Source organism: Mycteria americana, chromosome 19 (genome assembly GCF_035582795.1).
Source record: "Mycteria americana isolate JAX WOST 10 ecotype Jacksonville Zoo and Gardens chromosome 19, USCA_MyAme_1.0, whole genome shotgun sequence".
NCBI lineage: Eukaryota > Metazoa > Chordata > Aves > Ciconiiformes > Ciconiidae > Mycteria > Mycteria americana.
The window spans coordinates 8,230,450-8,243,663 of record NC_134383.1 but is presented as its reverse complement, the minus strand read 5'-3'; the positions used below and the strand labels follow the sequence as shown (position 1 = coordinate 8,243,663).

Below are 13,214 nucleotides of genomic sequence, written 5' to 3'. Positions count from 1 at the left end.
TACTGAAGCATTCTCAGAGCTTACATGCTGTTAGGAGGAGGGTAGAGGCAGATTTCCCAGAGTAAGTGGAATTCTTGCTGTCATCTGATATTCTCAAATGAAAACCATGATGTTTGTATCAGAAATATCAGCCCAGTTGCTTCCTCTGGGATAAGTAATTTAGTGGAACTGGCTGTTATCAATGGATGAGTATTTCCCCCACCCAAATTAAGTCTGCTTCTACAACCTCTGAATAAATCCTAAGGTCTAGGCTGAGCCTTCCACCCGGTGTAAGAGCTTACGTTCACAAGATGGTGGGGATGTTCATAGTCCATGTGTGTCCTGGGCAGGGAGCTGCTGTGCCCCGGGTACAGTCCAGCTCCTCCATTCATGATCCCATTAACTCCATTAGCAACTTTATGATGGGCGTGCGGACAGCCGTTGCCGAGGCCGCCGTTGCTTATGAAGTTTCCGTGGATGCTGCCGTTGACTCGGCTTGTGCCGGGTAAAGTCGTGTACTCAATCATTTGCCCGTTGATATCCGCCCCTTGATAGAGGTAGCCAGGAGGGTCATATTCTGCAAAAGACATTATTACCGAAAGCATATTTATTGCCAAATGAGAACTTAAAATGAGCGTCTCTGAGAAACAAAAGAAACTTGTTTTCTCTTTCTACAGCTTTTGTAAATTAACTGTAATATCTAAGTGCTTAGTATACAAATCTAGAAATGGAAAACAGCCACATCCTGGAGAACAGATCAGGAACACTGGTCTGAAAGGACTCGGCTGACATCAGTGACTACGAAGAGAGCCCTAAAAACGGGCCATTTGTATAATCAATAGGCCCTCTGCTACCTGCCACAAACTACTTCCAGAAAATACCTCTGGGCCGCAGTTGAAGACACTATCTTATCTTGCAAGAAGTTTTGTTTCATTTCTCTTTGTCAGAGAGTAAGGACATTTAAAAATAACCGCAGGCTGTGGAAAGAGCAAGGCTGATTTACGCATTAGGAACAGAGAAGACTACTGAAGAGGTTCTGCTAGCACAGAATCGTTTGGTGGGTACAGAGCGCCTTGCAAAGCGTGCTTACGCTCCAACGCGTCTGCTCAAGGCTCCTACTCGCAAACGGACAGGTTTTCCTGATTAACACCTCCCTAAAAGACTTGGGCATTGAACTCCATTTTACTGTGAAGGGACTGAGAGGTAACGAGGGACTCGTCCTCCAAGTGCTGCAAGTTCTTTTTCTTTCCAGATATACACAAGAGAGGGAGAGATCCAGGGTTTAAGTCTCCGCGTTTTAACAAGTACTTATGATTACACACAAGTTCTGCCACCACCATCAGCAGAAACCTATGCAAGTGCTTGAAGTTAAACATAAGCTGAAGAAACTTCGCCCAGGCATTTCACACACCATTCTTTGGGCGAAACTGCAGCACAACCGTACAGCAATGCAGCAGGGCAGCGAGCATCAATGCCAAGAAATAGAGACACTGCTGCTCTTAAAAAACCCCACATCTTCACCTAAGGCACACCTAGAAAGTACAAGTCTCTACATAAACGCCAGTTGGCTTATAACAGGAAACCGCTTCCCATTCATAAAATGTAATATGAACGTTACTAAGTTTACTCCGATAATATTTTCATCATGAAAGGAAACCAGAAATAACTCACTCTGCATGGCGTTTTGCTGACGGTTCTTCCACAGGCACATGGCAATGAACACGATGAGAATAAGGACCATCACCCCAAGGACGCAGCCCACGATCAAGTACAGCATGTCACTGCTCCGAACGGGGCCGTTTGAAGGCCCAGCTCCGCTTCCGCCAACCCGGTCGGGGGGATTCGGTGGCGTACTCAGGTCCTTCACTGGATATTCGGATGCTCCCGGCGTGCGTTTCACTGGATGAAATAAGAAACAAGTAGGGGTAGGTTCGCTAAATGCATTTTCTAAATGTGTTTTTTTCATTATGAAATGAAAATAATGACTGCTGAGTTAGAATCCTAATGCCTCAAAAAGAAAGCTTCCAAGTCAATATTAAAACCTATAACGAGAAGGCCAACTACGATTGGGTAATAACTATTTGCCTTGGAAAATGGTTATTATCCAGCTTGCTAACCCTCTCATTGAGGTCACCCGAAACTTTAACGAGCAACTCTACATAGGCATGGCTAGAACTGCACTAACTCCCAACTTGAAAGAGCGCAAATCTTTCCACTTCTGAGGTCAGGAAAAACCACAACATGCATTTCTATCGCCTAACCGCTGCCAGATGACCTACTTTTATCTGACGTGAACCCTGCTAACCCTGGTTTCAAAACCATACTATCGAAGATACTAAGAGCTGCACAGAAAATCACTGAAAACAAGACGATAGTTTAACCCAGGAATTAAATTTACATTCATTACATTCAGCTCAGATTCATTTCATTTGACGCTAAATTAGCGTCATTTGACGCTAATTTTCATTTGACCTAAAAGAAGTGCCTGGCTTAGGAGTGAAGCTGGTCAGAGACACAAGCACCTCCATGCAGATACGTTAGATAAGCTGGATCACCCCCATAAGCCTGGAGGAGATGAATTTTAAGGAAGAGCCAGTATGAACGACAGATTATATCTTGCCAATTTTAAAATTAGGGAAGAAAGTTATATTCCTCGCAGGAGGAAGACCAACCATGCGTGCAGCCTTGAAGCCCCGCAGCTCCTAGCCCTTCTTTCAAAGGCTTCGCTACTAACTTAGCTAAATTTTGATGCTTCCGCTCCTAGAGGGCTTTTTTTTTTTGCCCCCCCCTTTTTTTTTAAAAAAAAAACCAACGTTTTTTCATAGCACTGCATTTGAAGTTTACTGTCTGCATTTTCCCTTTACAGCCTTACTTGGTTTTTGAGATTAAAGGAGACAGGAATTCTTTGCGAAATAAATGTGACTGCCATATCTGACACTTCCAGAGAACAGTACAAACTTTGTGCCAGAGGCATGCAGGATTAGTGATGGAGGCAGCCAACATAACCATCAATTGCTGTGGTCTGCACTTATACAACGTGTCACAGAGCCCCGAAGACATAAAACAGACGTACAAATCAATTCTGTCATCTTCAAGAGCACGGTTGTCTCCTAAGGAGAGGCTATCAGCACAGCAAAAAAAGAAAAAACCCAAACCAGAACAACAATACTATCTCTTAGGCCAGGCAAATCTGCAGAGCTTTGCTAAGAGCCTTTCTTGGGAGTGCAACGTATCAGTTTCCATATGTTCAAAACAATCCCAGCTTCGGAAGACAAAACAATCCTCCAAAACATTCCAGAAAATTACGGTCTTCATCGCAGCTGACTTTTGCACTGCAAAAAAAAATTCCACACAGCGGATATTTCATGCCGCAAAACGCCACCTTCACACGGTCCCGCAGGCGAGCAGACGCGCTATTTCGGCGCTCACCTTTGGTTTCGCAGATCATCACGTTGCTGTACTCGCTTTCACCACCTTCGTTATAGCACTGCATTTTAATGTCGTAAGATGTTTCTGGCTGCAGGTGATTTATCAAGTGCCACTGCTTCGTACCTATGTAGGGAGAAAAAAAAAAAAAAATAATAAAAAAAAAAATCAATCAACGGCATTTCATTTATTTGCATGAGCCAGAATTAGGTACGAGTACGTCACAGCGTCTTTCTCTATAAAATGCAGCTTTTCCTGTTAGCACAAAAGCCTATTAACCATTTCTGGACTTATCTGAAATGGTAAGACTCGCATTGTCTTGTGAAATAGATTCTTAGAAGAACCTTTTGATGAATAAAGGCAGGGGTTTTATTCAGTATTTCCAATTGATTTTTAAACAAGTATCTTTCTCAACAATAAACAGAAGTCGCTAGACTCAAAAACCAGACATCCGAGCTTCCAGCATCTGTACATTTAAAATCAACAGCAGTTCTGTGCATCTGAAGTATGAAACTGCTGAAGGGATGGGTTTAGGATGGGTTATGCTAGCTATTTACAATACGCAGGGCAAATAACAAGGGAAAAGAGATTAAACTTGGGACAGGGGAAAACCTTCACTGTGATAAGACCCTCTCCCAGTCTGCAATCCCGCAGGATCCCTAGAGATGCGAGGTACCAACCGAAGCTGCCCATTTTTCGCAGGAAGGATACATCTGCGTTGCTCAACTTAGCCCAAACCGCAAATAATTGAACGTGCATTTTATTAAACATACTAGGAAACAAAATTAGACAGCGAGGCTGTCTCTCGCGCTGCCTGCCCCTGCAGAGACGGATCCTGAGCCAAGCAATCTTCTCTAATAGGATGGTTTTGTCATCTCTGGCTCCCGGCCAGCATTTCATTTAGACACCCTCCTGAAGTACTGAGCACTTCAATATAAATCACTCTCGGTTTCTACTTTCACGGGCTTGTGACAAATTTTAATAAACAGCGACCCTTTTTTTTTCCCCTCTTTTTTTTCTTTTTTTTTTTCTTTTTTTTTTTTTTTTTAAGGGAGTTTAATTAACTGTTTGAGTGCTCTTAATCCCTCTTGGAAAATACCACCTTGAACTGTTTCCACTGTTTCTAAGAAACTGTCATACCACCTACTGATTTAAGCATTAATAAAAAAAAAAAAAAAAAAAAAAGCCTGCTCGGCTGGCGGGGGCTGTCACCATGACTCTGTTCGAACTTCTCCGGGACCCAAGCCCAGGTGCAGATACCCCTGCCTGGCTGAAAAAGGGCCTGGGGTACCCAGGAGGACCCCATCTTGGTTCAGGGGTTGCGGGAGGGGATGCACTGCATGGGTCCAAGCTCCATCCCTTGCATGCTGGGCATCCCAAGTGAGGGCAGCCAAGCCCTGGCTGAAGCTGGAACCGACTTTCCCTAAATCGCACGTTTTCCCAAGATTCATACTCGGTTTTCCCGTCGCCCCCACCCCCAAGCATTCCTTTCGGTAATTACTACACCAGGTTTTAGGTTTCCGCTTCAAACCATTAGTGGAACTGGAATCAGTACAGGCACTTTAACTGTCCTCTTCGTGCACCATTAGCAAGGAAAAACATTTAAACAACTGACATCAGACTGCATTTACATTGAAAATTCAATCTCCAGGACCCTCGAAACCAAAAAATCCAGACCCTCGATGCAGGACAGGGCTGACTCTGCTTTGCTTGTGCTTAAAGCTGCTGAAAGATACCGAGGAGCCATCTGAGTCAAGGTTTTTGCCTTTTTTTTTTTTTTTTTTCTTTACATAAAATCTGATTTTGCCTGTAGCAGCATTTATAAGGAAGAAAAAAAAAAGCTTTCTGCAGAGGTTTGAATGTCTCGAAAGACAAGACTTAACAGGAAACGCTAAGGAAAGCCTACGGCAAGTACTTAGCTAATACAGGCATCACAACACTTTTTCCACAACTCCTGCAGTCATTTCAAGATAAAATTCCCTGTCAAAAACCAGATTAATTCAAAGGTAACAGAGGGAAAAAAGTGAAGACCAAGTGATTTATAGCAAAAATACCTTAAGTCACACGTTTCTCTACATATTTCACATCAAATGCTTCCAATCACACTTTAATTGAAAATAGCTCCCCCCCCCCAGCTAATTTAGGGGAGCACAGTAAAGAAAAGTTTCAGTTTAAATATTTCCACCAAATGAGTTTCTGTTCCAAGCTTTGGCAGAGCAGAGCAGCTGCTAATGGTTTCAGACTGCCACAAAGAGTTCAATACACACACTCTCGGAAAAAAAAAAAAAAAAAAAAATCAGAAACAAGCTAATTTCACAGCACAGTGGAGCCCACTTAAACAACTAACTGCTTAGTGTATAAGATTTATAAACACACGAGTTCTGTCTAGCAAAGGCTAAAATACATTTGCAGATGAAGGTGCAGACTGCATAAGCTTCTTTAAAGCAATCCTCTGAGCCGAAACTCTCGATCTTTAATAGCTTTATAGTGTGCAAAGGCTTATGTCATGCATCAAAGTACTATGTGGAGTATTGTCTAGCAGGGGAAAATTTTCAAAATAAAGGCCCACTCCTCTTGTAACTGAAATAAATGAGGGGAAAAAATAATTAACGTCATCGGGACAGAATGAGATCACTACGTTTACTCAGCCCAAGCAATAAGGACATTAAGTAAAATATTTTTAAAAGGGTTTTCCACTTCTGGACTAATATAGACATTATCTAATAACTTCTTCCAGGAAAATGATGATCTAATATGCACAGGGAAAAAAAATATAACCTGATTAAAAGGCAAAATGAAGCACAAACATACCTGCATTTGCAGCGTGCTACAGCACTTCAGGCTAAAAGTAACTTCCTTATAGCAGGATAAGCAATTAAGCAAGGTAAAAGGAGAGAAGGGCAATTACACACAAGGTACTACCTAGCTTAGAAAATCCGTGCTGGGGTAAATCATTTTAAAAGCTAGCGAGTTATTAGTACAGTCTGTAACACAGATGCGCTTACCCTGGGTTAGATCTCATTTACACTGCTTTCTCTGCACTCAACTACTTCAAGCGAAACCAGTTTAAACAGGCCTACATTAAGGATTTGCAGGAGTATAACAAGACAAACTTAAACCCAGTATTTAGTTCTCAAGTTTCCATGTAGAAGAGGGTTCAGAAGGAAGAAACAAGTTCATGTGTGGGCAGAACTTGACGTTATGGAGTTGAGATAGCTACTTCTGTGAAATATATTGTAAAGACTTAGTTTGGGAAAAGCAGTTTAGATTTCATATAAACACAGCCAACATGGCTACATGATGTTCTTCCCATTGAGTAGTGTTATTAAGCACGCGTATACTGCACCGTACCTTCCACGATATCCCTCTTGTAGTCACTATCATTGTCGCTGTCTGTAGGCCGATAATAGATATAAAATCCTTGGATGGGCGTGTTGTTGTTGCTTGCTGTAATATACTAAAAGAGAATTTTAAAAGACTGCGTTAGAGAAGAAAAATGTTAATTGAGTCCTGCTGAGTTGTCATCACTGAATATCTTATCACCCTGAAATAAGTAACTTCTTTAATAAGGTTGTGCAAGCAAGGTGTAGGGGGAGGTTTGCACAGAAGCGACAACAGAAAAGAGGATTCTCAGTTGCTGTGGACGTGCAGACGCAGCTAAGACCAGCACAACGCCAGGGGTTCTCACAGTGCTGCAGGAGAGCGCTCTGCCACTGCACTCCTCGGACCAGCCGAAAAAAGGAGGGTAGCACGGGGACAAGAGACTGAGCTGGGGCTGACACTTTCCTCCCACATCACTTTCCAAACCGCCAATTAGGGTTTGACCATGAACGGCCTGAAAATTTGCGTGATTAATGGAAATGGAAAAGTTAAGACCATTTTTCCTTCAGAAAGAGTTAAGGTCACTCTCAAATTCAGCTTGAGAATATTTTACTTTAAGTTATGCAGCCTCCTGAGGAACTAGAGGTTATTTTAAGTTTATTATCCTTAACATCTCTTAAGGCTGAGCTAGCAGAGCAAACTAACACTGGGAACTCTGCACGTTAAATCCTCCAAAGTATACCAGGGGGTTAGATTTCAAAACAAGAGCAAAGAATTTCTGTGGGTTTCAATAAGGGCTTTAAAGTACTTGTTTACAAAAGACAAGGTAACGGGGAAAGGAAAACGTTTCTCTAACATGAAACCTCTACTGGATGCGAGGGAAGACGGCAGGTTTTACACACAGCGCCCGCTTCCAGCCATCACAGCCTGGATTGACAAAAGCAGCAGGAATTGCAGGAAATGAAGCCAACTCGCAACTCATGGCATGAAGAAGGGTTTGGACAGAGTTAAGCCCACTGGTGCCTCTTGATATGTCTGTGCCAAAGCAGGTGGACTAAGGCAGCTGCAGCCTTTCACTGGAGCTGCCAGTTGGGCTCACATCTGGCGTAACCCGAGGAAGTGGTGCGTGGCATCCCCAGGGAGCTGGAAGGGGAGAGCGAGGTGGAGGGAAGCTGGGAGACAGCGCAAAAGGCAGCAAACAACCAACAGGGCTGCCTCCGAGGGGGAAGAAGGGTTTGGAAACGGGGGGCAAAGGGCTCGAGGGGCATACGGCCCAACGCGTTACCCAATTCTGCCATACAAGCGTGAAGCGTCCTAGTCCTCTTCTAGGAAAAAGATCACCTCTGAGTCTCAGGGGGGGAAACCACCACTCACTACTCTGCAATCAGCTCTTAATCTTGGACTTTTAAGAGCTAAAGCAGTAAAAATTGGCCTGCAACTGTGAGAAGAACAGGAGACAATGATACCTACCGTCCATTTTAACATGATCTGAGTGTCACTGATGGCTTCGGTATAAGCAATGTGAGGTCCTGTGACGGGGCGGTTGGAAAACCGGCTGGTAAATCCGGCCACTTGGTAAGGGCGAGATGCTGCACTGCGTGGGCTCTCCCCATAATTGTTCACGGCAATCACACGGAACCTATACATTTCTCCTTTTAAGGGAAAAAGCGAAAGAAAGACGACATTGTAGCAAAACAAGCACTAGAAACAGGATTCAAGGAGAGACTAAACAGATTAGGAGGTACTTTTTGCACAACATCCAATTAGAAAAAATGTAGGACTCATTGCCACAGACTAATGTGGACATCAGAAATATAAACAGCTTCTAAAAGTGATTAGGGAAATTCACTCAAGAAAAATCCAAAGGCTATTACACACAGAGATGGAAATGCCTCCATCAGCTCGCGAAGTCCCTAAACTGCGAACTGGTGGGCACCAAGAAGATGCTTCAAAGGAAACCTATCATCACGCGTTCCCCCTGCTCCTGCACTCTTTCCCCAAGCTTTCAGGGCTGGACACTGGGAGAAAGCAGAAATCAGGACAGACGTTTTTCCATTAATGCATTTTTCTCTTTTTGCATTCTGAGTGCTTAGAAGGACAATTAAGTTAAAAATAGCAATAATACACAACCGTCCTCTCCACATGAACAAGTATTAAATTATGGTGGCTGTTTTTCTTTTTTTTTTCCACTTGGAAAGCCAGAAATCAACTTGAATTCACGTAATGAGCTCCTGTTCCACAAAAAAAAAAAAAAAAAAAAACAAACCAAAACCAAAAACCCAAAACCAAACCAAAAAAACCCCCAGAAACAGGATAACACAAGCAGAAGTTAAAATGAAACAGCCAAAGAGTTGCAGTATTTTTCTCAGCAGCAGTGCAGTCATCTAAGCAAAGACAGCAGTAACAACAGCTGAGGTGAAGGAAAGATCCTTTTTAATACCTGGCTCCAAGTTACGAACTTCCACAGACAGCTTGGAAGGAGAAATGTTATCAGCTGCAATTAGCCAGTCACTGTTTCGACCCAAGCGTTTGTACTCCACTTTAAAGGCAGTAATGGGGGAGCCGCCATTTGCTCGCGGTATCCACGTGACGTAGACGGATGATTCTGATGCTGTGGAGATCGTGGGTCGGTCGGGAGCTTCTGGAACTGGAATGAGAAATTCAGTTACAAGAGGATTAGAGTCAGTGGAAACTTCATTTTCTGCAGCAACCGATTAAACTCTTTGCTGATGATTAAATTCGACTTCGTGGATTAGCAAGGAGAATCTTAAATCCTCCTGTAATAACTACTCCCCTTACTCTTCCGGAAAAGATGCTTGAAGAGCAGAAAACAGAGGAATCAATTACTTTATCAATATAATAATAAAAAAGGATATGGTGTGGCACTACCCCAACCCAACTCTACATGGAAACAGAGATGCATACTAAGTGAACAGGAAAAATTTGGTTATCATTTTCAAAACCCTGAAATTCAAAACCCAGACCCAATGAGACTTCAACCCATCCACACTAACGAGCGCTGTATTGCCAGAGAAGTGAGAACGAAGAGCAAACAAAGCATGCAACGAATGATATACTTACTGAGCTCACTTGAAGTTACAGACAGCAGTGGAAAAGAGAGAACGGAAAGAAGTGGCGTTAGTAAATCTGGTGATAACCATTCTGATGACCAACGAGAGCTGTAAGGCTTTACTAAACTAGCTTGTATTCATTAACATGGAGCCGGTCACTGATGAGAGGAGGAACCGAGCAAGGATCAGCAAGCTGGCAGCTTTGGGGGCATGAAGCAGGCGGAGCATTTGCAGCTGGGCACACCTAAGGTGTCCCCTCGCGTGGCTCCTCCGATCTTTAGCACTGTCACAAGCATGCAACGCTCCTCACCTGCATTATTAATAAACCTCTCCACTCCCCTTTGGTTTTACCCAAACTTTAGACACCAAATCACCTTTGAGGTCTCAGCCCCTGAGTAAATTTGCCTGAATCAGGTCAATAAGTTCAAAGGCTGGGGTGATGACAAAAAGGACTATAAACATGCTGTTTTCACTGGAAACCAGGCTAAAAATCACACCTACTGGGAAGTGGTTGCATCTTCTTGCCATCAGAAATAAGCTCATCCCTGGGAAGCCACAGGAAAACATTCAGAACAGATATAATCCACTTTGAGAACTTAAAACTCTGACACAGCCATTCCCCATTTCCCCTCTTCCTCTGGGTCTTTCACAGAAAACCAGAGTATTTAGCAAAAAGTGACTACAGGTTTAAAAATGAGCGGCAAGAACCTGGGTTACACGTGAAAGACTTCTCCTTTTTTGAGCGCCACACATGCAGGGAACAGCATCCTTTGAAATATTGTATGTTCACTAGATTAGGGCACGCATTTGCTAAATTCGTAGCTTCAAATACCCCACCACAGATGCCGAAGTCTGTAAGAAATGCACGACTACTTGGTGACTTAATGTTGCTGTGGAAACCTGAGGTATCAAGGCAGGTACTCGAAATGCTAACTCACTGACTGGAATAAGGTAACCTTTCAGTTAATCCCAAAAGCATGAACTACAATCTTTTACTCTGGAAACACACAGAAGACCAGGAAATCTGGCAGATATCTGACCTCACTCACAGAAGTCCCGCAAGAGAGGAAAAATACATGTATCAAAGAGGCCTAAGGAATAAATTGGAAATAAAGGAGGTAGTACAAGCACCTAGAGCAGTAATGAACACAAGTTAACTTAGATGCATCTGTCTGCAACACAACTTTCAGCACACGGATAACAAATAATCCATACACCTACCTCCGCTGTGTCGAGACAGATCTGGAAGGACGACACCGAAATTATTTGTCCCTTCGTGAATGACGGGATGTTTAGGAATGCCTACCGGTGGAGACGGAGCCTGAGTGTTTTTCGAGGATGATGTTCTTTCTAAGAAGCATTCGATATACAGTACGTCAGCTCAGGGATTAGATAAGAAAATGCTGTTCATTGCCCCTCACAATATGCTCGCTCTACAAGCTCACTCGCTGCAGCGCAAGGGACTAAAGCCCTGGCTCCAAATCACAAGCTAAAAACAGTCAGGATAGCAACTAGGGAGTTTCTTCAGGGGAGCAAGAGAGACTTCCCCCGTCAGGCCAGGGACTCTTGCGCTGCGATAAGCGACTGTTCACCTGCAGTACTGCACTTTGCGGCGCTGCCGCCGGCTCCTGCCTGGGTTTCAAAGCCCTCTCTCATCGTGAAATCACAACGGGTTGTGCAAATTGCACACTGAAATCCACGTCTAGAGAAAGAGGGTCAATAAAAACGCTATGGAAGCTGGGTTTGGCCACAGCTGGACCCAGGACACTGGGCTGAGTGGACTTTTGGCCTGTGGCAGTACGTATGCATCGTGAACTCACAGACTTCACGAATACGTTACATTCTGAACAAAATTTTAAGCTCTCTGGTTCCTGTACCTTAGTATGAACAATATCTGATTGTTTGTATGCTTAAGAGTACAGCCACCAGCGTCCAAGCTCGAAATAAAAAAAAAATGCTTTGATTAAAAATGCTCTTTTGCTTGTCGCTGTCTGCATGCAACTACTTCTGGTCAGCTGAGAGATTTTCACTGAGGTGTCTGCAAAGCAAACCAGAAGGAGCTTTATTGATATATGAAAACTTGATGGTGCAGAGAGTTTCTTTTGTGATACTCTGGAAAACCTGAACAAGGACAGGCTGCTCCCTGACTTCGCTCCTTTAAGCAAGAGGAACCTTATGGTGTAAGTCTTAATAATCATCCCAAAAATAATATTATCAAGCTTTTAATAGCTTTTACTTACCAACAGCCCTGGTAATGCTCAGGGAAGTTTGCCCCACAGCTATTTTAGTTATTAGAGGCTGTTCTTTAGCAATTAAATTGCAGAGCATTTCATACATGGCTTAGCAGACAACATACAGTTGATGTAATTTAAATAAATGTCCTCTCGACAGCCTAGGACACAGGGAACATTGTGCTGCACCTACCTTTGCTGGTGCGAAATGTCAGCATGGCAGGCTGGCCTTCGCCAGCAGCGCTCCTCGCCACCATTAAAACTTCATACAGGCTGGAAGGCTCCAGCTCGGTGAGCCGCAGCTCGTTCTCACTGCCAGGGACACGCACCGTGTGCCAGCTTCCCACCGCACTGACACTGTCGTCTAGCTGCACAGGACAGGGAGAAAAAGCTCAGCATCAGCAGTGAATTGCATAGAACCCAACACTTAAACCCCTCATCACTTTGACACACGAGCGTCCAAAGGACCTCTCTGTCACTTGTCAAAACTCCTTATGTCTTGCTGTATCTACCTATGGTTTGTCTCCAAGTGCTTCTGCCACAGCTCAGCACTTTTGCAACTAGCTTCATGGTGCTCCTTCGATAAACTTGACTTATTTTCCCTCTCCATACACATGTGCGCACTTGTTTTTGGAAAAAAATGGTCATTTTCACTTGTGGCCAAAACTAGCGAGAGACCAAATGATTTTAAAGACTTCAATCAGCCTTTAGCTGGCAGTGTGTGTGACATTAAAGGGTTGGACCCAGCACCCTAATGAGAAAGATATGTTCCCTGAACTATCCCAGCTTTTCCTGTACTTAAGCATTTTAAAATATTTATTGGCTAAAATGGGCAACAAAAAGTATGTCTTAGTTACTTCTCGAGGCTGGAAAAAAAAGTCAGCAGGGAGAGCAAAGCTTTGTTTTTTATTAATGTATGGTTCCTTTTTTTTAAAAAAAAACCCAACAAAACAACAACAAACCACTTTTTAATTTAACAGTGAAATCACCAGCTCCATTTAAGAAAGGAAAGAGATTCAGGGCAGTCTCTTAATGCTTGACCTTTGCAGGAAAACATTACCCCAAATCCCAAAGGAAAAGACAAAGATTTTACCAAAAATAAACTACTAAACAATATAAGACTTTAATAAAACATGGAAGGCAGATCTAAATGTTGTGGATTATCAAAGGTTATGCCAGAGGTCTT

The 13,214-nt window shown here is 43.2% G+C and overlaps 1 protein-coding gene across 8 annotated transcripts in view; it reads right to left on the bottom strand.

The window, feature by feature from the left end:
* The window catches only part of CDON (cell adhesion associated, oncogene regulated), a 55,746-nt gene that overhangs the window by 9,628 nt on the left and 32,904 nt on the right, over positions 1-13,214 (bottom strand). For all 8 annotated transcript variants that reach the window (XM_075520986.1, XM_075520982.1, XM_075520979.1 and 5 more), the window contains 8 exons: positions 12,222-12,396; positions 11,019-11,147; positions 9,167-9,373; positions 8,197-8,378; positions 6,757-6,862; positions 3,409-3,531; positions 1,651-1,878; positions 282-556 (listed from right to left, as the gene is read on the bottom strand). In XM_075520986.1, the coding sequence (XP_075377101.1) occupies positions 282-556; positions 1,651-1,878; positions 3,409-3,531; positions 6,757-6,862; positions 8,197-8,378; positions 9,167-9,373; positions 11,019-11,147; positions 12,222-12,396 (1,425 nt within the window). The remainder of the gene's footprint in view (positions 1-281; positions 557-1,650; positions 1,879-3,408; positions 3,532-6,756; positions 6,863-8,196; positions 8,379-9,166; positions 9,374-11,018; positions 11,148-12,221; positions 12,397-13,214) is intronic.